This window comes from Martes martes (assembly GCF_963455335.1).
Source record: "Martes martes genome assembly, chromosome: 12".
Classification (NCBI taxonomy): domain Eukaryota; kingdom Metazoa; phylum Chordata; class Mammalia; order Carnivora; family Mustelidae; genus Martes; species Martes martes.
Window position 1 is genome coordinate 29700719 of NC_137900.1, and position 25374 is coordinate 29726092.

Sequence of the window (25374 nt, forward strand, 5' to 3'; positions counted from 1 at the left end):
AACAGTCTGAGGTGAGTAAATCTTGCTGATACTGTTTGCTGTGAAATACAGCATGAGTGAATTTTCACCACAGGAGCTGGATTCCTGACGGGCACTCGCGGTAGGGACTATCCAGGCTACCACATGACGGTCCCCTTCTTCATGCCCACAGAGGCTGCTCACAGCTTCCATGGCAAATAACACAGAAGAGAGGTCCTCGACTCCAAGTGAAGCCTACGACTCATTTTTCAACTACTGCACATTTTGATGAAACCTTTTTATATGAAAGTAATAATGGTGGTAGTTGCATCTATTTTATCAGAACACTGCTTAAATTGCAACATTTCTCAAAAGGCAGGCTCAGGTCAAAAATTCTTGAATTTTCCAGATCTTTGGGTGGATCCATATACCAAAAGAGTAATGCCCCTAAAACCACAACCTCTAATCCAAAAAATATTACTCCTACCTCAAACAGGAGCCCAGACTGAGGGTGATTCAGAGATTACTAACACATAAATGAAGGTGGACAGAAAGTTCTGACTGACCCAACCACCAGAATGTACACAGAAAAGCACATAATCAATGCATATTAAGAATAAACCTGAAAGGGGAAACATTTTTAAATTAATGTGAAGTAATATTGGGGTTACCAATTCTTTATTAGAAATTTCTAATTCCCAGGGCACCTGGGTGGCTCAGTTGGTTAAGCATCTGATTTAGGTCATGATTGTAGGGTCCTGGGATCAGGCACCTCATCGGGCTCCCTGCTCAGCAGGGAGTCTGCTTCTCCCTCTCTCTCTCTGCTCCTGCCCCCCCCCCCCACTCATGGTCTCTTTCTCAAATAAATAAAATCTTAAAAAAAATTTTTTTTTGAATTCCCACTTTGGTTAACTAGACAACTGATACATAATTGCTTCTAATGTTTCCAGAACATGTCCTATACTCTCCCGTCAGCCGTCCTTGAGGTCATACGAGCTCCTCTGGTGGCAGCATTTAGCAAACAGAAAGCAAAGAGAGGTAGCACTGGAACCGGCTTTACCCCGTTGGCAAGTACCGTTCTCCACAGCAGGGCTGGCTTGTGTGCCCACCAATGAGCAGTGGTCCTGTTCACTACCATTTTGCTATCAGTCTCAAGTGGACTCTGTTTCCCTTCTAAGGTCCCCGAAAGGCTCCTCGATGAAGAATTTCTCAGGGAATCAAGACAGTGTGGCTTTATCCCTGCAGGTCAAAAGAAACACCAATAACAGTAACATGATTTCTGAAAAAGAGACCTGTGCAAAAGAACGAAGTTACTTTCTAAATTGATCGGTGGTTCATGCATTTCTTGGTCCAAAGACTTTGAACCAATCAAGTCACAGTTGCGTATCTTGGTTTGATATGAGGGAAAGCAGAAGTAAAAATCTGTTCTCCGATGCAAGTCTTGTCTTTAGTGATTCTCTGACAGCTGGGATGAATAGGTAGGGAATGCTCGAGGCACAATCCAGTCACAAACAATAAACTGGACTGAGTGTGCGCTAAAGGACCTGTCTTCTCACTTTATAAAATATGTACCAGCAGATCATGCCAAGCTGTCTAGGGCTCATTCTCACTACTCATTCCATGAAGAGACGGTCTCATTACCTCACGAGGCCGCAGGGAGCCTCGTGCCTACACAGCAGTGCCGGCTGGGCGCAGCTCTGCGAGGAGCTCTCTGGCCAGCTTTCTCGGCCTCGTGGCTTCCATGCGGAGATGATCCCATCTGTACAAGGTCTGGTCAAGAAAGCCAGTCATCTCATGGATTAACTCATCAGTTGGAGCCATCTGCAACGAGCACAGAGGAGAGAGAAAACTAAAACACTAACCAGGCAGATTCATCTTAGTCCAGGGAACCAACCATACCCACCCTTCCCCGAAAAGCAGCTGCATTCCTTTTAGCTTCGAAGGGCCCTTGTTTTGTTTGCAAGGTGATCAGGGAGCAAGTCTGTTCTCAGAGGTTGGCCATCCAGTGGGCAGTGTCATTTCCTAGTGACCACCCTCTTCAGACGGCCAGGCCGAGCCCCGCAAGGGCTACAGAAAGGCACCGCATTTCCTGGAATGCCTCACAAGCCACGCCGCTATCCGCCGTGGGGAGCGAAGGCAAGTGAACATGCTGTGGCCTGACTGCCTGCACACAGCTCACACTAACACAAGAGCTGGAAACCGCTGGAAGGAAAATGCCACCTGTTTCCACACGAACAGCTTTATAAATGGCATTCTTGGGCTAGCAACCTGGGCCCACTTGTTTTTTAATAGCCATCTAAGGTTTTAACACCTGATTCTCAAGGGAAGCAGGAAATGCAGGAATTGTTAGCCCTGCTAAATATAGCCTCAAGGCATTCTTAGTTGTTGGTGTCTAAGTATTTTCCTATGAATTTCAGCTCAGCAAAAAGGGAAGGGTGAGAATCTCACAACTGAATTGTGTGAATAATTTCCTGTGATGTTTTTTTTAGACACAAGCACATGAAGAAGCCCTGATTGTGGAACTGATCTATACACTCACTTTGTGTGGGACACTTTATATAGACCCCTCAGTCAAACCGCAGCCAAAGGTCAGCTTCCCCCCATGTCCACAGGGAGCCTCTGATAGGGTGACCGCCTGCCCTGGGGCACTCGGACAATCCCACCACCCCGGAACCCCTTCAGCTCAGGGCCGCTGTCGTGGACCAGGCACTGAGGCAGCCACTCTGGCAGCAGAGGATGCTGGGGGCACAGCGCGACAGCATGACTCTTCAACTCCGGCTGACAGGGGCTCTGCCAGGGTGTCGGGGGCAGGCCACTGGCCAAGGGGGGCTTCACTGTGGCTCCTGGTGTCCATATTAACCACTGTGTGGGTTTTTTGTTTTGTTTTTACTGTGTTATTTTAGTCACCATACATCATTAGTTTTTGATGCAGTGTTCCAAGATTCATTGTTCACATACCATACCCAGTGCTCCATGCGGTCCGTGCCTCCTTAACACCCACCACCAGGCTCACCCCTCTCCCTACCGCCCAAACCCTCACTTTGTTTCTCAGAGTCCACAATCTCTTGTGGTTTTCGCTCAGAATCACAGATGCTGTGGATGACCTCTGACCTCTGTCAGATATAGTCTGTCTTTGCGGAGAAACTGCATGAGCCTCCCCGGAACACCTTAAGAGAGTCAATCTACTTCCTAAGCCCTAAGTGTGGGGAGAGTGCCAGTGACCCCAGGGGCTCCCCTGGGCTGTTAGTACGGCAGGGGCGTAGCCATAACAGCTGACTATGGAGGCCACCTGCCCTGACCTTGTGTCCCCAACCTTGTGCCATCTTCACGAGCCAGGTCACGGTCTCAAGTCGTGCATGCCCACCTCCCCGCAGCCCAGGCAGGCAACCTGGACAGATGACATGCATCTGTCTAGAGATGAAATTCATTTGAGTTCAACAACTAGAGATCTGAACTCTCTATTTCAGATGTGAGCTAACTTTTACCTGGAACTTCTGTGGTCCAGCAACAAAGATAACAGCAGAAGGAGAGAGAAACATGAACTCAGGACAGGACAGGAGGCAGGAGAGAGTGAGCCTTAAGGGCAGGAGGAATCCCAACACCACCTGAGCTGCTTCTGCCTCATCCTAGTCAAAGGGGCACAGAGGAAGTGAGCAGGGCAAGAAACCTAGTAGCCAGAGGAGCAGAACACCAGAACCCAGTGAAGGGGCAGGGCTTCCGCAGAAGTTGTTCAGTGGAAATTCTCAGAAGCCCAAGGTGGGAAGAAGCTGATTACTGGGGCCTGTGCAGGAGCCTAGGGGAGTAGTCTGTAGGGAGTGTCCTACAACGGAGGCTGGGGTGTGGGAGGCCACAGCCTTTAGACAAGGCTCAGACACACAGCCCCTGCTGTGTGCAGCCTAGAGTGTGCACAGCTCCCCAAAGTTGATGAGGGGATAAGAAGGGTAAGACCAGGAGCTCAGGAGCTGTTCTGCTCGGGTCTGAGTTCACATCAAAGCTAGGTCAGGGTTGGGGTCCTGAGGGCTCCTAGAAGAGAAAGGCCATTTCACCAAAACCAACACCTCGACCATTTGCCACCACCTGCTCCCAGACCAAGCAGACCTAGCCCAGGACTCCTTCCAGGGTGCTTTCAGAGAGAGGAAGTGATGCGATGGGGGATGAGGAGAAACCCATGAGAGGCTGGCACTGTGCAGAGGACTCCTTCCACCTGTCCTGTCTGTAGCTGCATCAGCCAGGATGCCTTCAACCTGTCATGAGCCACTACAGGAAGCCTTCCAGTTAGGAAATCTGGTATGTTACTAAAAATAGTTTCAAAACACCCACAAGGACGGTGTCCAGGAGGTTCTCTAGATCATGATGGATGGGCTCCAAGGTGCCCAAACAGCTAGCACCTACTAAAAAGCCAATGTGTAAAGAGAATTACTGTGTTTTCCCTTCAATGAATTTTTTTTGCAGCCGAGCAGACTTAATGATATTTTATAAAGATTCACTGGAGTTTTCCAACTTCACTTAGCCTCAGGTATAGGTCAGCAGCATTAATGTATGTCTAGGATACATGTTTTGTGTGTTTTGTGGGAATGGGCTGCCCAGGAGAGGCAGCAAACATAAATTTGTGATAATACTCTATCTCCTTATTCACAGCGTCTTCTCTATGGGGTGACTTATGGATGATCCAATCTGAATGTGGACTGTTTCCCCAGAATGGGTGGATATGTGATCGGAACAAACAGATGAGTATTCTCTGGGCCACTTTCTTCTTTTTATACCCTACGGGCAGGGTCAGGCCAGCTATCATCTCCATGGTTTGTGAAGCAGGGCAAACTCCAACATGGGCCTGCTTCTCCATTCCCAAGGTAACAGGATAGAAGCAGAACAGGAACTCCCTGGGGAGAAGGAGAGCACAGGCTCCAGGAGGAAGAGCTTGAGTCCCAGCTGCCAGGCTTGAGAAAGCACCCTCAGGGCAGAAGCTCCATCCACAGGAGGGCATGGTCTGGAGGTCAGAGATCAGGTCACAAAAGTACCACCAGTGTTTTCATGATTCACAAGTGCCTGCTGTTGACTTATCATGTTAAGAAATAATTGCAATATCTTATTAGTTTCAGGCTTATATCATAGTGATTTGGTATTTTTATATGTTGTGAAATGATTCCTGTGATGTCTAGTTATCAGGTCGTCATACAAAGTTATTACAACAATAGTGGCTATATTCCACATGTTATACATTATGTCCTCATGGACTTATTTTTGTTCACTTGTTTTGTTTTTTAGATTCCATATGTAAGCGAAGTCGTATACTTGTTTTCCTCTGCATGACTTCTTTCACTTAGCATATACCCTCTTAGTCCATCCATGTTGTCTGCAAATGGCAAGATCTCATTCTTTCCTACAGCTGTGTAATATTCCATTATGTACATATACCACCTCTCCTTTATCCATTCATCTATTGATGGACACTTAGGTTTCTTCCATATCTCGGCTATCGTAAATGAAGCTGCAATAAACAGGGAAGCATATATCTTTTCAAATTAGCGTTTCCATTTTCTTTAGGTAAATACCCAGTAGTGGAATTACTGGATTGTATAGTAATTCTATTTTAAAGTTTTTGAGGAGCCTTCATACTATTTTCCACAGTACTTGCACCAATTTACATTCCCTCCAACAGTGCACAAGAGTTCCTTTTTCCACATCCTTGCCAACACTTGTTTTTCTTGTTTTTGATTCTAGCCATTCAGACAGGTGTGAGGCGATACCTCATGGTGATATGGATTTGCATTTCCCTGATGATCAGTGATATTGAACATCTTTTCTTCATGTCTGTTGGCCATCTGTATATTTTCTTTGGAAAAATGTGTATTCAGGTCTTCTACCTATTTTAAATGGATTATATTTGTACTTTTGGTGTAGAATTGTGTGTGTCTTTTTAAAAGAGATTTATTTATTTATTTGACAGAAAGAGAGACATACTGAGAGAGAGGAAACACAAGCAGGGCTACTGGGAGAAGGAGAAGCAAGCTTCCCGCTGAGCAGGGAGCCAGATGCAGGGCTCGATCCCAGGACCTGGGATCATGACCCAAGCCAAAGGCAGATCCTTAACAACTGAGCCACCCAGGTGCCCCTTGGTGTAGAGCTGTGTAAGTTCATTATATATTTTGGATCTTAACCTTTTATCAGATGCTATTTGCAAATATCCTCTATTTAATAGATTGTCTTTTCATTTTGTTGATGGTTTCTTTTGCTATGAAAGCTTTTTATTTTGGTGTGATTCCAATAGTTTATTTTTGCTTTTGTTTCCCTTGTCTGAGGAGACATATCTAGGAAAATGTTGCTAAGGTCAATGTCAAAGGGATTACTTTCTACGTTTTCTTGTAGGAGTTTAATGGTTTCAGGTCTCACATTTAGGTCTTTGATCCATTTTGAGTTTATTTTTGTGTATGGTGTGAGACAGTGGTATAGTTTCATTCTTTGGCATGTAGCTGTTCAGTTTTTCCCAACACCATTTATTGAAGAGACTGTCTTTTCTCCATTGTAGATTCTTGCCTTCATTGTCATAAATTAACCATACAAGCATGGGTTTATTTCTGGGCCCTCTATTCTGTTCCATTCATCTGTGTGTCTGTTTTTGTGCCAATACCATAATGTTTTCATTATTATAGCTTTGTAGTGTATCTTGAAATCTGGGACCCTAATACCTCCAGCTTTATTCTTTCTTAGGATTTCTCTGGCTACTCAGGGTCTTTTGCGGTTCCAGACAAACTTTCAGTTTATTTGTTGTAGTTCTATGAAAAATACTATTGGTATTTTGATAGGGATAGCACTGAATCTAGAGATTGCTTTCGATAACATGGATATTAATTCTCCCAACAAACATGGCGTATCTTTCCATTTGTGTCATATTCAAATTCTTTCATCAATGTTTTATACTTTTCAGAGTATAGTCTGTCCCCTCCTTGGTTAGTTTATTCCTAGGTATTTGATTTTTTGGAGCTACTGTAAATGGAATTGTCTTCCTAATTTCTTTCTGCTACTTTCTTGTTAGTGTACAGAAAGCAACTTTACTGAATTCATTTATTCTAATAGGTTTAAGTCTATGGTTTTCTATGTGTAGCATCATGTCATGTGCAAATACTGAGTGTTTACTTCTTCTTACCAGTGTGGATGCCTTTTAACTTTTTTTTTTCTTGTCTGTTGCTGTGGAAAGGGCTTCCAGTACTGTGTTGAATAAAAGTGGCAAGAGTGGATGTCCTTGTTTTGCTCCCAATCTTAGAGGAAATCTCTGTGTTTTTTTCCACTGAGTATGATGTTAGCTGTGGGTTTGTCATATATAGTCTTTACTGAGATACCTTCCATTTAAACTTAACTCTGTTGAGAGTTTTTATCATAAAGGGGTGTTTAATTTTGTCAGATGCTTTTTCTGCAAATATTAATATGATCATATAATTATTATGCTTTGTCAATGTGGTGTGTCATAATGATTGATTTGCAAATACTGAACTATCAACCCCAGAATAAATCCCATTTGGTCATAGTGAATCATACTTTTTTTAATGTATTGTTGAATTTAGTTTGCTAATGTTTTGCTAAGGATTTTGCATCTATGTTCATTAGGAATAGTAGCCTGTTATTTTTTGTTTTGTTTTGTTTTTTTGCAGTGCTTTTGGTTTTGGTATGAGGGAAATATGCCGGCATCACAGAATATATTTGGAAGTTTTCCTTCTTCTATGTTTTTGGAATAGTTTGGGGAGAATAGGTATTAACTTTTCTTTAAATGTTTGGAAGAATTTACCACTGAATCTGTCTGGTCATAGACTTGTTTTTTGGGAGTTTTTGATAACTGATTCAATTTCATTACTAGTAATTGGTCTGTTCAGGTTTTCTATTTCTTCCCGATTCATTTCAGGAAGACTGTATGTTTCCAGGAATTTATCCATTTATTCTAGGTTGTCCAATTCGATCTCATGTAATTTTTCATAATAGTCTCATAATCCTTTGAATTTCTGTGGTTTTGGTTGTTATTTCTCCTCTTTCATTTCTGATTTTATTTGGGTCTTCTCACTTTTTTTCTGCTTAAAGGTTTATCAATTTTGTCTAACTTTTCAAAGAACTAGCTCTTATTTTCATTGATCCTTTTGTTTTTCTTTTTTCTTTCTTTCTTTTTTTTTTTTTGGTATCAGTTTCATTTATTTCTGCTCTGAACTTTAATATTTCTTTCCTTACACTAACTTTGGGCTTTGTTCATTTTCTACACTTCCTTTAGGTGTAAGGTTAGATTGTTTGAGATTTTTCTTGTTTCTTATGGTAGGCCTGTATTGCTATAAACTTCCCTCTCAGAACTGCTTTCACTGCATCCCAAAGATTTTGAACCATTGTTTTAATTTTGTCTCTATGTGTCTTTCTGATAGCCTCTTTGATTTCTTCACTGACCCACTGGTTCTTTAGTACCATGTTGTTTAGCCTCCATGTGTTTGTTTTTTTCTTGTGATTGAGCTCTAGTTTCATACCATAGTGTTTCGGAAAGATGCATGTGTGATTTCAATCTTCTTAAATTTATTGAGATCTGTTTTATGGCCTAACATGTGGTCTATCCCGGAGAATGTTCTGTGTACACTTGAAAAGAATGTGTGTTCTGGTGTTCTGGGGTATAACGTTCCGGGGCTGTTCAAAGACACTGTTTCCTTATTGATTTCCTGCCTATCGGATGATCTAGTCATTGCTATAGGTGGGGTGTGAAAATCTCATACTGTTATTGTATTACTGGCCATTTCCCCCTTGAACATCTGTTCTTTTTGCTTTATGTATTTAAGTGCTTCAATGTTGGGTGCATAGATATTTATAATTGTTATATCCTCTTGGTAGATCAATGCCTTTTCATTACATAATGCCCTTGTCTTTTGTTACAGACTTTGTTTTGAAGTCTATTTTCTCTGATATAAGTATTGCTACTCTGCCTTTCTCTCTCTCTCTTTTTTTTGGTCTCCATTTACATGGAGTATCTTTTTCCATCCCTTCACTTTCAGTCTGCATGTCTCTTTAGGTCTGAAGCAGAGTGTCTTGTAGGCAGTATATATATATATATATATATATATATGGACAGTATATACACACACATATACATATATACATATGTATGTATTTATTGCCATTTTGTTCATTGTTTTCTGGTTGTCTTTGTAGTTCTTCTCTCTTTTTCCAAAGATTTTATTTATTTATTTGAGAGAGACAAGAGGATGAGCAGAGAGAGGAAGAGGCAGGACTCAATCCCAGGAACCCTGAGATCATGACCTGAGCCAAAGGCAGACGCCCAACTGAGCCACCCAGGTGCCTGGAGTTCTTCTCCTTTGTCTCCTGTTCTTTTTCCTTATGATTGATGACTTTCTTTAGTGTTATGCTTGGCTTTTTTTCTCTTTATTTTTTTGTATCTAAGTTTTTGGTTAGTGACCACCGTGAGGTTCATATGTAACATCCTAATTATACAGCAGTCTACATTAAGTTGATAGTCACTTAAGTTTGGACACATTCTAAAAGAACTTCATTTTTACCTTCCCACCCAGTGTTACATATACTACTACTTTTTGCTACTTTTGTCTCTTAATCTTCATACTAGCTTGGTAAGTGATTGTTTTACTATCTATATGTGTTTCCTTTTACTCATGAAATTTTTTTCGTTTTTATAATTTTTTTACTTCCAATTATGGCCTTTTCTTTTCCACTAAGAGAATTCCATTTAACATTTTTTGTAAAACTGATTTCATGAGGATGAATTCCTTTGAATTTTATTTATCTGGAAAACTACCTTTCAATTTTGGATGATAATCTTGCCAAGAGAGTATTCTTGCTTGTATTTTTTTTTTCCTGTTCATTCCTGTGGGTCCCCATATGTTATTAATTGCTTCTCTCTTTCTGCTTTTAAAATTTTCTCTTTATCTTTAATCTCTGACATGTTACTTATTACACATCATGGTGTAAAAGTTCATCTTGTTTGAAACTCTCTGTGCTTCTTGAACCTGGATGTCTATTTCTTTCCCCAGGCTAGTTTAATTTTCAGCTATTATTTCTTCAGGTAAGTTTTCCAACCCTTTCTCTTTTCTCCTCTGGGACTCCTACAATGCAAATGTTTGTTCACTTAATGTTGTCCAAGACACCCCTCCCCTTAACCTCATTTTTAAATGAGGTTAAAAACTCTTTTCTCTGCTCAGCTTGGATGTTTTTCCATTACCCTTTCACATCATTGATCCATTCTTCTGCATCCTCTAATCTACTGTTGATTCCCTATAGTGTACTTTTCATTTCAGTTATTGTATTCTTCAACTCTTGATCGATTCTTTTTTACATTTTCTATCTCTTTGTTAAAGTTCTCAGTAAGTTCAGCCACTCTTCATTCTGAGGAGTATCTTTATGATCATTACTTTGAACTCTTTAGCAGGTAGACCCATTATCTCCCTTTCATTCAGTTTTTTTCCTGAGGTTTTGTGCTTGTTCTTCTGTTTGGAGCATATTCCTCTGTGTCTTCATTTTTCCCGACTTTCTGTGTTTGTTTCTATATATTCAGTGGTACAGTTACTTCTCCTAAACTTGAAAGAATGGTCATTTTCCATGTAGAATGTCTGTGCCTGGTGACTTTGACTGGATGTCTGGGTCTGTGTCTGGTGTAGGCTGGGGGACCCAGGATGCTCTGTGCAAGGGGCCTATGACGGGTCAGCAGAAGCCAAGGTGGGGAAGGGTTGGGAGGGCCCAGGGTGCTCTGCACTGAGGATATCTTAGCAAGTCATGTGGAGCCAAAGTGGTGCTGGCCTGCATTTTTGTCACTTTGATGAGATGGCTGGAGCTAGAGTGAATGCTGACCAAGGCTTGGGCTAGTACAGGCTAGAGGCCCAAGCTCACTGAGGTGATAGGCTGACTGGGGCACCTGAACCCTGCTCCCATCCATGCTATCAAGGTAGGGGGGAATGTAAACCATGGTGCTTGCCAAGGCCTTTGATCCAGAGGGAGTCCTCCCCTGCCCAATGACTGGCAAGGTTCTAGGGATGGATCCTTTATATTTTAGTTGCTCTTTTAAATCACATTTTTCTGTTTCTCAAGGTGTCTGTGGCTGTGTGGGCTAGAGGCATGGGGCTTGCTGGCTTTGGTGCCCAGACCTGCCTCATGTCTGTGCTATAAAGGTGAAAGGAGAACATAAATCATGGTGCTCACCAATCCCTCTGACCCAGAGAATTCCAGCAGCTCCTCTACTGTTTAGCAGGGCACTAGGACTGATTCCTTTATATTTTAGTTGGCTTTTTTTTTTTTTTCTGTGCCCCAGGGCAGACAAATCTACTCATGGTTCCTCAGTACTATCCCTCTCCAATGTAGTTCCAGTGTGTGTGTGTGTTGTGGGGGACAGGAGGTTTCCCTTCGTTACCGTGTCTCCATCTTTCTTGCCATTCTCTATGTGGTCTATCTTCTGTTGTGCAGAAGATTTTCAGTCAGCCCTCAGGTCTTCAGAAGGAATTGTTCCATAAACAGGTATAGATTTGGTGTGTCCATGGAAATAGGCGAGTTCAGCATCTTCCTAAATAGCCATCTTGGACCAGAATTCATGACTTAATTATTTTATAACTGGAAGCTTGTTCCTCTTAATCCCCTTCACCTGTTTCACCTCCCCCACCCCCAACAACCACCACTCTGGTAACTATCAATTTGTTTACCGTATCTATGAGTCTGTTTCCATTTTATTTTGCTTTTTCATTTGTTTTGTTTTTAAATTTTAATTTTATTTTTTTAAATAGTCAAGGACATTTTAATTTTATCTATCTATCTACTTTACGTAAGCTCTATGCGGGGCTTAAACTCATGACCCCAAGATCAACAGTTGCATGCTCTGGCAGCTGAGCCAGCCAGGTGCCCCATTTTGTTTTTTAGATTCCACATATAAGTGAAATCATATGGTGTTTATATTTCTTCTTTATTTATTATTTTTAAAAAAATCTTCTCTTTATTTTACTTAGCACAATACCCTCAAGGTCTATCTATGTTGTTGCAAATGGCAAGATTTCATTTTTTAAAAAATTTTTTATGGCTGAGTAATATTCCATATACATACCACATCCTTTTTAACCTTTCATGTACTAAGGGACACTTACGTTCCTTCCATATCTTGGCTATTAAAAATAATGCTACATTGAACACAGGGCTGCATATTATCTTTTTGAATTGGTGTTTTCATTTTCTTCAGATAAATACCCAGAAGTAGATTTGCTGGATTATATAGCAGTTGTATTTTTAACTTTTTAAGGGACTTCCACATTGTTTTGTATAGTGGCTGCACCAATTTACATTCCTGCTGTAGTGTATAAGGTTCTCTCTTCTCCACAGTCCTGTCAACACCTTGTGTCTTTTTGATAATAGCCCATCTGACAGGTGTGAGGTGATATCTCATTGTGGTTTTGATTTGTGGTTCCCTAATGGCTAGTGATGATGAAGATCTTTTCAAACATCTCTTGGCTATCTGTATTTCTTTGGAAAAAATGTCTAAGTCCTCTGCTCATTTTTTAATCAGGTTTTCCCCCTTATGTTAAGTTCTTTTTATATTTAGATATTAACCCCTGATCAGATGTATGATTTTCAAATATGTCCTCCCATTCAGTAGGCTATGTTTTCATTTTGTTGATGGTCTCCCCCACTGTGCAAAAGCTTTTTAGTTTGAGGTAGTCCCATTTATTTTATTTTAGCTTTTGTTGCCCTTGCCTGAGGAGATTGGTTCAAAAAAAAATATTGATGTTGGAGATGAAGAGCTTACTGCCTTATGTTTTTTCTTCTAGGAGTTTTATGGTTTCAGGTCTTATATTCAAGTCTTTAATCCATTTTGAATTTACTTTTATATGCGGTGTAAGATAGCGGTACAGTTTTCCTAGCACCATTTATTGTCTTTTCTCCATTGTATATTCTTGTCTCCATTCCTGTAGATTAACTAACCATATATGTATGGATTTATTTCTGGACTCTCAATTCCATTCATCTGTATGTCTGTTTTTTGCCAATACCATACTGTTTTGATTATGATAGCTCTGTAGTATAGTTTGAAATCAGGACATATGTCACCTCTACCTTTGTTCTTTCTCAAGACTGTTTTGGCTATTTGGGATCTTTTTTAACCACAAATACACAAACATAAAAAATTTAGGTTTCTTTGTTCTAATTCTGTGAAAGATGCCATTGGTATTTTAGTAGGGATTGCAATGAATCTGCAGATTGTTTTGGGTAATAATTTTAAGAATGTTAATTCTTCGAAACAATGACCATAGAATATCTTTCCATTTATTTGTGTCATCTTCAATTTCTTCCATCAATGTTTTATAGTTTCCAGAGTACAGGTTTTTCATCTCTTTGGTTAAATTTATTCCTACAGGGTGCCTGGGTGGCTCAGTCCATTAAGTGTCTGCTTCGGCTCAGGTCATGATCCCAGGGTCCTGGGATCAAGTTCAGCATTGGGCTCCCTGCTCATATGCAGCTCCCTTTACTCTCCCCCCTGCTCATATGCATACTTTCTCTTTCAAATAAATAAAATCTTTTTAAAAAGCAAATTTATTCCTACATATTTTATTCTTTTCAATGCAATTATAAATGGGGCTGTTTTCTAATCTCACCTTTTGATGTTTCATGATGCTTCATGATAGAAACATAACCCATTTCTGTATGGTAATTTGTATCCTCTGACTTTACTACGTTAATTTATTAGTTCTAATAGTTTTTTGGTGGAGCCTTTAGGGTTTTCTAAATATAGTACCATGTAATCTGCAAATGGTGACAGTTTTATTTCTTCCTTACTAATATAGATGCCTTTTTTTTTTCCTTGCCTGATTGCTATGGCTAGGACCTCCAGTGATATGTTGAATAAAAGTGATGAGAGTAGCATCCCTGTCTTTTTTCCTGATCTTAGAAAAAAAGCTTGCATCCTTTTTTCACCATTCAGTATAAATGTTAGCTGTGGATTTGTCATACATGGCCCCTGTTATGTTGAGGTACATTCCTTCTATATCCACTCTTTGCAAGTTTTTATTATAAATGGATATTAATTTTGTCAGATACTTTTTCTGCAGCTATTGAGATGATCATATGATTTTTATGCTCTGTTTTGTTGAATTTGGTTTGTGACTATTTTGTTGAGGACTTCTGCATCTGTAGTCATCAGGGATTTTGGTCTGTAGTTTTTTTGTGTGTGTGGTGTCCTTATTTGGTTTTGGTAGCCTCACAAATACGTTTGAAAGCATTTCTTCCTCTTCATTTTTTGGAATAATTTGAGAAGGATAGTCATTAACTCTTATTTATTTATTTGTAGAGAGTGAATGGGGAAGGGGCAGAGGGAGAGGGAGAGAGAGAATATTAAGCAGGCTCTACACCAAGCATGGAGCCCAATGCAGGGCTTGATCTCACAACCCTGACATCATGACCTGAGCTGAAATCAAGAGCAGGTCGCTTACCCAACGAAGCCACCCAGATGCCCCATTAGTTCTTTAAATGTTTAGTAGAATTCACCTGTGAAGCTGTCCGGTCCTGGAATTTTGTCTTTTGGGAGCTTTAAAATTATTGATACAATTTCATTTCTTGTAATGAGTCTACTCAGATTTTCTACTTTGTATTCAGTCTTGGATGGTTGCTTGTTTCTCAGAATTTATCCGTTTCTTCTAGGTTTTCCAATTTGTTGCTCTATAATTGTTTGTAGTAATCTCTTAGGAGCCTTTGTATTTCTGTGGTGTCAACTGTAATTTTTTTCATTTCTGATTTTATTGATTTCAGCCCTCTTTTTCTTAATCAGTCTGGCTGGAGGTTTTTCAGTTTTATCTTTTTAAAGAACCACGTTTTAGTTTCATTGATCTTTTCTTATGTGTTTGAGTGTGTGTGTTTGTGTGTGTGTGTGTGTGTGTGTGTGTGTGTTTGGTGCCTCTTTCATTTATTTATGCTCTGATTTTCATTAGTCCCTTACTTCTACTAACTTTAGGCTCTGTTCTTCTCTTTGCAGTTCCTTTAGATATAAAGGTAAAAGTTAGGTTGTTTATTTGGGGTTTCCTGTTTCGTGAGGGGAGCCTGTATTGCTGTGAACTTCTCTTTCAGCTGTTTTTGCTGTATGTGATTAATTTTTGAAAGTTGTTTCCATTTTCATTTGTCTCATGGTATTTCATTGGTTTCAGGTGACAAAAATACCTCCAACACTTTCATGATTCAAAAGTGCCTGCGGCTGACTTTTTGAAGTAACTTTTAATATTAGACCAGTTTTAGATTTATAGTTTACTGAAAAGATAATACAGAGAGATCCTGTATCTTCCACATCCAGTTTTCCCATTGTTAACATCTTAATTTTATAGTACATTTGTCACAATTAATAAACCGATATAGATATACTTTTATTAACTAAAGGCCAAACTTCATTCTGATCTCCTCAATTTTTCCCTGATGTCCCTTTTTGGTCCCAGGATCACATCCAACATACATTATATTTAATTTTCATGTCTCCTTATGCTCCTCTTGGCTGCAACAGTTTCTCACACTTTCCTTTTTTTGATGGCCTGGACAGTTTTGAGGAGTACTGGGTAGGTATTTTGTCAAATGCCCCTCAACTGGGGCTTGTCAATTACTTTGCTCAATATTAGACTGGGGCTACTGGTTTTGGGGAGGAAGACCACAGAAGTGCCATTTTCATCACATTATCCTAAAGGTAGCTATAATCAAAATGACTTATCACTGTTCTCGTTGACCTTGATCACTTGGCTGAGGCAGTGGCTGAAAAGCAACTATTACACTTATACCCGGCCAGAGAGAAAATGTTAGTTGTGACTGACGTCTATGGACCACATGGGACATTTTTTAGTTCTCAGCTATGAAGTTCATCCACCCTAAACAGACTTGAAATTAAGTGAGGTATGCATTGTATAAAAGTATACAATGGATTTTGTGCTAGGGTGGGTGCTGAGGAGATGGCACCTAGCATGTGTAACAGGTGAGTCCTTTTCTGCTCTTGGCAGTGCCCAGGCTCTTGAGAGGCCTTCTGTCTGAACATGAGAGGCAGGACTGACAGGCTGGCTGCTGCAGCTTGCCTGCTCCATGCTGACTCTTCTACTAGGACTGAGGAGAACCTCCCCAGTGTTGGCTTCTGAGATTCTTGGCAGTCCCACTTATCACTGGGACTCCCCTCATACTCACATTCAAACAGAACCTGCCCGGGGAAGGGAGCAAGAGGGGGCTCTCTGGGTTCTGGGAACATTCCTTTCTTGAGTTGGTTGCTGGCTGCATAGTTATTTTTGGTTTATGAACATTAATCAAGCTATTCATGTCCTGTATGTATATTACAAGTTAATAAAAAATAGAAACAAAAGCAAATAAAAATTCTAAGAGCCAGCAAGTGGGTGCTTTTTAAACTTGCTCTTTTAACCATTTTTAAGTGGACAACTCACTGGCATGAAGTAAATTCATAATACTGTACAACCATCACTATTACCCATTTCCAAAACTTTGTCTTTATACCAAACAAACTCTCCATCCCTCTCCCCTGCCCAGCTCTTGGTAACCTTTATTCTACTTTTTGTCTCTAAAAATTTGCTATTTTAGGTACCTCATATAAATCAATCATACAGTATGTAACCTTTTGTGTCTTGCTTATTTCAGCATAATGTCCTCAAGGTTCATCCATGTGGTACCATGTATCAGAACTTCATTCATTTGTAGGGCTTAAAAATATCCCATTGTATATACTGACCACACTTTATTGATTTATCTGCTGATTGACACTTGGGTTGTTTGCACCTTTGGCTATTGCGTGTAATGCCATTATGAACAGGGGTGGCTAAGTTTCTGTTTAATACTACAAATTCCTTTACAAAGAAATAGAATTGCCAGATCATATGGTAATTCTGGTTAATTTTTTCAGGAACCATCAAACTCTTCCACAGTAGCTGTACAATTTTAATATTCCCAACTGGAAATATGAGACTTCTAATTTCTTTCTTTCTTTTTTTTTTTTTTTTGAAAGTTCCAATTTCTCTACATCCTCACCAACACTTGTTCTCTTCCATTTTGTTGTGTCTATAACAGCCATCCTAGTGGGTGTGCATCATTGTGGGTTTTGTGGGTTTTGATCTGCACTTCCCTAATGGCAAATAATGTTGGGCATTTTTTCATGTGTTTAATGGCCATCAGTATATCTTCTTTGGAGAAAAGTCAATTTTGATCTGTTGCTCACCTTAGATTTAGATTTTTGCTATTGTTGATTTGTAAGAATTTCCAATATATTGTGGATACTAAACCCTTTCAGATATTTGATTTCCAAATGTTTTCTTCCCATTCCATGAGTTTGTCCTTTCACTGTCTTACTAATATCTTTTGATGAACAAAAGGTTTTAATTGTGATGAAGTTCAATTGACCTATTTGTTGTCGTTGCCTGTGCCTTTGGTGACATTATCCAAGAAGTCACTGCCTAATCTAATGCCATGAATGATACTCACTTTTGACTTGGACCATTCTTTATCCCTCACATCAGCTGGGTTTCAAGAAGGAATTCATTGTAAATAGTAAACATACATTTTTTTAAATTAACAAACAAAACTCTTTGGATTGCTACAGTGAACACATCTCACTGAAGACTTACTCCTCTTGAGGGGAATGGAGTCATGCAATGTAACTAAAAGAGTAAGTACATGGGGACACATAAGATCTAGCTTTGGCTATGGGCCCTGGTAGCAAGCTGTGACCTAGAAGAAGTCCCCTTCTTTCTCTGAGCCTCCATTTTCTCTTCCATGTCATGAAGGTGTTGCAACGGGGCAGGCTCTGGGGTCCCAACTGTCCTGCCCATCCCTGTTTGGATAGCACCCTGGTACACACACCTGTCAAAGGCCAGACCCTTGGCCTCTTCCCTGGAGACAATCCACCTCTTCCTTGGAATGTGAGTGAGACTTAGCGTGCTACAGAAGGGGAGACTTACAAGGGTGAGGACTTCCCCGGCAATCACATGGGCTCTAGGAGTCCAGAGCAGGAAGTTCAGGAGGAGGCGCCTGATGAGCTGTTGACACAAAGGTGGTCTGGGGTCTCTGTCTCGGCTCTCTGCAGCTGCTGCCTGCAGATCCTCGGCTGAGAGAATTGGACTTCTAAGCAGCTTTTTGAGGCGGATAAGCACTGCCTTTACCTCTACCTGGGAAGTATAAGGTGAGAGATTAAGGAAGAGTCAAGACATGCATGGTTCTAGGATTTATTTGGGACTTTGAAGCATGCCCCCAGAAAGACTAGAGGACTCATGCCCGAGGGAAGGCAGACAGAGGCGACTCATGTCTGAGCTTACACACTGCTCCACACAAACCCAAATGGGCGTAAAGGAAATTTCTTGACTTTCTTTCGTCTTGCTCACTAAGCAGCCAAGGCACCATGCCAGGAATTTTTTTTAAAAGAAAGGAAATGGAGAAAAATCCTCAGCAGAATGCAGTCAGATTTTTATATTGTGGGAAAAAGAACAAAAAGCTCCTTGAAGACTCGCTCACTATCACAGCCACAAATCAATTAAAGCCCCATGCAACTGGACCTCCACTGAGCCAATGTTCTGATAAGAATGAGGTTTGCCTTTTGCCTTTTGCTATCTTTGAGGGGAGGAAACATACACACACACCCCACATTTGTTTTGTTTTAGACACTAGAACAGTCTGTTCATACATGTTTAAAGCCCAAGCAGAGGTCACAAGTCTGTGGAATGCACATAATAATGGTGATTGTTATAGGTCTGTGGGTTGTTTTTACATAAAAAATTCTTATTTCATGCTGAGACTTCTGCTTGCTATAATGGTACATCGAGTTGTGACTTGGAAACAAAGAAAAAACTGAAAAGCCATAGATCCAAAATGCCACATGGCACTCATGAAGAGCTATGTTCCGTCACTTTCGGAAGACTACTTGGGCCTATTCTGAGAATTCCCATGACCAATTTTATGGATTTTGTGTGAGTCTTTTTTTTTTCCCCCTGGAAGTTAGAGCCTCATTCAATGAAGTCTGTCATAAACTCCAGTACACTAGGAGTGCTGTGTGAGCTATTCTGACCACAGTCTAAGACCGTGAGAAACTGTACCATGGGGCTCTTCCACGGAGAATGGCAGCATTCCAGTAGGAGAGACTACTCTCTCACCACCTGCTTCTGTCAGCTGGGCCCAGCCTGCCCTCATCTGATGGCATCTATGGGAGCCCAAGACCCTCCTGCCATCTGAATGGTGTACAAAAATGTCAGAGCTTAGGAAGCTCTGCCTTCATATCCATTTTATTCTTGACTGAAGAATATCTTCTTGACTTTCTACCTTTGTCCAGTACTCCCTAAAACTGGTCTACTTCATCCCGGACCATCTTTCCCTTTAAATGCCTTCCATGTCCATAAGCTTCTACCTGACAGGCCAAAACTTTAAACACTTTTTAAATTGTTTTTAGATAAAAGACATAAGCTTTCTTTTCTAAGTAATACTTTTTATCCTGCATTATGAAAATTTACATATGCTCACTGTAGAATTAGAATAAAAAGTATATAACCCCACCACCCAAATAAAAGTTCTGATCTAACTTAATCTCAGACTGGTCCTGCTCCATTTTCTCCAGAGGAGATGGAGGAAACCAGGTTCACATCCTTCTCATCTTTCTCCCATGCTTTGTGAACACAGCACGATGTTTTCTTACAGTTTTCACAATGCACTGAAAGCAATGTCATGTATCTATGGTCTTTGAGAACATGATTTTTCACAGCAGAATGCTAGTTCATGGTTAGAATATGTCATAATTTATTTAGTCAGTTCTTTACTATTGAAAGTTTAGGCCATTTGTAACATCTACAATTACAATAATGCTCATGTCTTTATAATGCTCATAAATCTTTGTATGGCTCTCTAATTACTTCCCTAGGATAATTCCTCGAGGTAGAATGACAAAGGCCATTAGAGAATGGCCTAATTCTTAGGGATATACAAACACAGGCAGTTTTTGTTTTTATCATGATCCAATTCAAAGTCAGCAAGAGAAGATGGACACTGGCTGGCAGTGAACATGGTCTGCAGAGAGCAGGACCGGTCTCTGTGCGGCGGTTGCTCTTGCTTCCTCATTACTGAACCTCAAGGACGGCTGGGGAGACAGTGCTTCTAGCCACGGTTTACTATCAGGACTGAGCAATTAACCGGATTTAATGACACATTTTGAGGAAAAGGCACAGATGTTGTCAGGCTCATTCAAATCTCCCAATAATCACACGTTCAAAGGCAGCTCACAGTTTGTTTCTCAAGTCACCCAACAGACCATCAAAGGGATTAAAGCTTGAAAAACCCAGGAAAGCCAGAGGTATGTCTTACTAGTTAAACTAGGAAAACTGAGCCCATTTGCTCCTCAGGACGTCACACACACCAGCGCCTCCAGCTGGGCACAAAGGAGGAAGAAAGAGGCTTTGGGATCACAAACATGAAGTGTGGCTTCAATCACAAGATGAATAGCCACCTCTGACAGGGTAGCTAAGACGGAAGCAAACATGCTGGCCCTAAACTACCCTCAGTGAACAAATTAATCTATTTTTTTTTTAAAGATTTTATTTATTTATTTGTCAGAGAGAGAGTACACACAAGCAGGCAGAGAGGCAGGCGGAGGCAGGGAGAGAAGCAGGCTCCCTGCTGAGCAAGGAGCCCGATGTGGGACTCGATCCCAGGACCCTGGGATCATGACCTGAGCCGAAGGCAGCGGCTTAACCAACTGAGCCACCCAGGCGTCCCAAATTAATCTATTTTTTTTTAAGATATTTTATTTATTTGAGAGAAAGCAAGAGAGAGGATGATCTGTAGGGGAGGAGGGAGAGGGAGAAGCAGACTCCCTGCTGAGCAGGAAGCCCAAGATCATGACATGAGCTGAAGGCAAACGCTTAACCAACTGAGCCACCCAGGTGCCCAGAACTAATCTATTTTTATCCAGTATACCTAAGCATCCTGGAGTAAGAACTATCCACAGGTTTTATTAAAAAAAAAAAAAAAAAGACAAAGTTAAGTATTAGAAAGACATGCCAATGCAGAACTTTCTAGAAATTACATTTTTGGGGGGGACAATTTATTTCTCTATAGTTCAAAAGTGAACCTCTGTTAGTTTCTATGATCAATACAGAATTTAACACATAACCTTCCAACTTAAGCTTATAAACAATCAAAGTATATATAACAGGGCTTTGCAAATCCTTACTGCTACATACATTTTAACTACTACTATAATTAAAAATAAGGATTTCCCTTAATTAGAATTAGGAGTTCCCTTAATTAGTTTAATTGATATTTTAAAAGGGAAATAGAAGGCTTTCTTTTTAATCATGCAGCAACCCTCAAGTACATTTTGTGGATTATGATAACTTCTTTAAAATGTTCTATTTTTGATCCAAAATAAATTATCGCCAAATTTCAAGTTTCCAAAATCCAAAACTCTTTCTTTCCTCTACCATGCAAGCCTTTAAACAAGTAAAATATACAGACATATCTGTATTAGTCTCTGCTTTTTTCCAACAACGGAAAACATCAAGCAAATAGGAGCACTGTTCTCTATATAAAGAAACCTGCTCCCTTTAATTATTGAAATTAGCAAAAAGTGCTAGCAGTTAAAGTTTTAAAAACTGGCAAATAAATGTATGCAAGGGAGGTGCCAATGCCTTTAATCAAAGCGTGGCTTCCTGTAATCATTACACTCCACATAAAACAACAACTCTCTTTGCCACAGACATTCAGTCTAGCACTTAGTGGCTCTGTTATTTATGGAATGCCCAAGACCTTTTTCAGAAGCTAAGGGGTTAACATCAGATTACTTTAATAAGAGTTCTAAACAAAGCTGGTAATGTGAGGATCTGTTGACTGATCCAAAAAAGCAGTAAGTCAAGACAGGCCAGGCTGCTGATCAGAGAGAGGACTGTGCTCCTCAGAAGAGCAGTCGGACTCTGCACAGCAAATGCTAGAGAACGTGGCCCCTGGGCCAGGAGCATCTATAAACGAGGGCAGAGGTGGCAGCCGAGCAAGAATAGATAAAACGTGGGGGATAGAAGGGCTATGCCTCGTCTACTCGATGCCTCCGAGGAAAGCAGAGCAGCAGTGTCCTGTCTAGTTGACTCTGTGAGGAAAGAAGACGTCTCCGACCACACACCCAGCACGCACACACCTATCTGGGTGAACATCGACTTCCTTCCACAATGAACACAGTGAACACTCAGTGCTTAGGTGCCTGGGGGTTAGTAGAAGCCAAACCCACAACAGGGCCCCTTCCTACAGGATCCTTTCTGTTCCCGAGACGGACCCGGAGCCCCCCACGCAGTGGGCCTTGCCACCCACCATGGTCTGTGCTCGCTTCAGACTCCCGTCACGTGGGCTGTAGCTGAATGCCAAGAGCCAGAGCAGGGCCTCAGGGGGTTCAGCTTCTGACATCACTAACTGCTCAGCCGCGATATCAGCCCATCCTCCAAAGTGAATGAACAAAAACCAGCACTCAAAGGGGCCTCCGTAGGACCTGGAACAGAACCAAAACACATGGCAGCCGGCAACTTGATTTCTTTCTCTTTTTGGTTCTTAAAGCTACTGTAATGTTTGTGAATGGTTGGCTTAAATTGTTCTTATGCACTGAAGTACAACTTGCAAGGAATACAAGTTAGACTCAGAAAAGTAGCTCACAATGCCACGCTGAACTCATCACAGGGCCATCAAAGGCAGGTCTTTCAAAACACCAGGTGCCCTGAGGACTTCACACATTTAAATCTTTATATCCAAGGACCATGAGTGAGTACAGGCCTTTGACAAAGAAAGATTCAGGACCATGACCAACAGGAATGCTACAAGATGAGAACCTACAGGCCCCCTCTGCTTTCTAGCTGGCCTGCACAGCTGGGCTGCCGTGGAAAGTGGGGCCCCCAGCCATGAGGCGGCCACCCAGGCAGCTCCAGAGCAAGAAATGAGGGGGCTCCTGTGGGTCCAGATGGAGACCAGGGAAGGGACGCAGACAGAAACATGCACTATTTCCTTTCTGACAAAACACAAGGTTCTGGTCAGTACTTTGGCAATTAGGAATTTTGAATGGGCTGCATACTGTATTCTTTCCTGTCATCACATGTATGTCCAAGCTGAAAAGTTAGAAGCTTTTGTGAAGCTATCCTTTTGTCACGCTGGGAACTGAGAGGTGCACTGGTTGTTTAAAGGGTAGACTCTGCTCAAGGAAATGACCTATTACTACGCACAATGACAGTGTCAGCAGCTTAATATCTCCCCTGGAGAAAATGGAGCAGGACTGGCCTGAGATCAGGGTAGATCAGAACTTTCCTTCTGAACCAGGGAAACTCCTGGAACAGGAGAGTTCTGCGCCTTCCTTGGTTGGATCTGGGCCTGCTGTACCTGTTCCGAGAACAAGTGATTAAATGTTGTAAAATCAAGCTTGTGGAACAGTGGAGAGAAAAGAAAGGAGGGTATTAATCTTACTTGTCCCACAGGAGGGAGATGTGGTGCTCTGTGGGCCACCTCAGTGGTCGGCTGGGTTGTGATGTCTCAAAAGCAAGGGACAGGCTCCACAGGGCCTCTTCCCTACAGACCTCACTATAACGTGAGCACCAAGGCTCTCTCACGCTTCCTGCTCACAGGTGGGCATCACACCTGGATGAGAGCTTAGAGTGCGGCTTGCACAGATGGGCCTGGTCCTTGCTGTTTTCTGCAGTCCCAGTGGCCAGCTAAGAAGTGTGTAAACCTGTTCACCCACTCCTCCCTGCAGGTGGAGACTGGGACCTACTTAAGACAGATCTAGGTTAGGTAGGAGTCCCACAGGGCTTGGGGGCTAGGTCCTGCTCTGCAACAGAGACAACCTAAAAGGATGCACATGGGGCTGACAGGTGTTACAGGTCATTACTATGGCCAAAACTCTATCCCTGCTTGGCTGCTAGTTCTTTTCCTCTCATGTACTGTTGGGGAGGGGTAGGTGAGTAACTGGCACAAAGCCTTCATCAGTGACTGCGAACATAAGGAGGACCAGCCAGACTTCGTGATGGCTCAGTGAGGAGATAACAGAGGATTTCAAGAGGGAATAGTGGCAAAAGGAACAAATGAAGCCAGCTTCAGTAGGTCAGCAGAGACAACAAATAAAAAATTTACACTCTATAAAAGTCTAAGTCAAGAGGAAGCAGAAGGGTATTATGTCACAAAGAACACAGTAAAGCCTAAATGTGATTGCTTTTAGGAAAATAATGTGAAAAGGTACTTAATATCATGTTAGAAATTAATTCATATTAGAATGGATTTTCTAACTTTAGACACATATTTATTAAAAAGAGGAGGAAAAGGGGCCATTTTATCATACTGTGCAAGAGAAGAGTTCCCTTCCCTTGAGAGTAAGAGGAAAGGAGAAGCCAAGGGACCCAGAGGGCACTGCCCTTCACCTTCTGCATGGCTGGGGGTGGGGCAGCATGTAGGCACCGCCTTTCTTACAGGGTCTATTCTTCTTATCGTTATGCTTGTATATTTCAAAATCCAAAACCAGTCATTATTGAGGACAGTTTCTACACAACGTATTTACATATGTACCTGTTGATTCTGAGCTGCTCAAAGTGATACGTGTAGCTGGCTATGTGTTTCCTCCACTTCTCAGTCAGCAATATGCTTACCTCTTTGGGGATGGTCGTTAATGCCAACCCCTGTCAGCCCTCCGTGAAGTAAAGATCAGGATCAAGAGAAAACACTACGATGCAGACCTAGGAGTCGTCAGGATTTGCTTACCTGTGAGTCTGGTCTTCAACTATTTCTCTGAGCATTTCGGAAATATGTTTCAGTGGCTGGTGCCACAGTTCTTGTGGGATCTCTGTGGGCAGAGAGACACACCAGAGGGAACTGAAGAAAAGTCAAACCCTTTAGGACTATCTGCTGCTAAGACCAGAAGAGCTTTGGAAAAAGGCCTTATTTTTCCTGATCCATGGGACCCATACCACTGGCCTCATGCTATTCCCAGCCGATATCCACCCCTTAGGCCTGGGAAAACCCTGTGTTACATAGAACTAAACTTCACAGGCTGTTTAATTCAGATATGCAGAAAGAGTCAAACCGCATAAGCAACCTGCCCTCGGACTGGAAATGTTGTAGGGCGGATAGCCCAGGTTTTTTTCTTTTCTACCCCCCACCCCATCACTGACAATTCATGATTTCAAAGTACATGGAGATGGGATAAAAGTCAACAAGGAACTAAGGATAGGCTGCCCAACTGTTTTTCTATGACTATGATGAATTCAGAATATGATTTCAGATTTAAACGAAACAAAAGGCCAGGAAAGTAATACACGGTATCCTACAAACAAATGTCCTTTCTTGAGTTAGTTTTTCTTGTTTGACAATTATCCTATGATTTTAGACACATCTGAACCTGTATGTGTCTGCAGTTCTAAACAACATCTAAAAAAGTTA

The 25374-nt window shown here is 41.4% G+C and overlaps 1 protein-coding gene across 1 annotated transcript in view; it reads right to left on the reverse strand.

Moving 5' to 3' along the window:
• Positions 1-621: 621 nt before the first annotated feature.
• FANCC (FA complementation group C) overlaps positions 622-25374 on the reverse strand; it is a gene marked incomplete at its 5' end in the record, with an annotated part of 176325 nt that continues 151572 nt past the window's right edge. Inside the window, 5 exons of the mRNA XM_080819948.1 lie at positions 622-1197; positions 1600-1779; positions 17901-18107; positions 22279-22453; positions 24697-24778. Of these exons, the coding sequence (XP_080676074.1) occupies positions 1627-1779; positions 17901-18107; positions 22279-22453; positions 24697-24778 (617 nt within the window). The 3' untranslated portion in view covers positions 622-1197; positions 1600-1626. The remainder of the gene's footprint in view (positions 1198-1599; positions 1780-17900; positions 18108-22278; positions 22454-24696; positions 24779-25374) is intronic.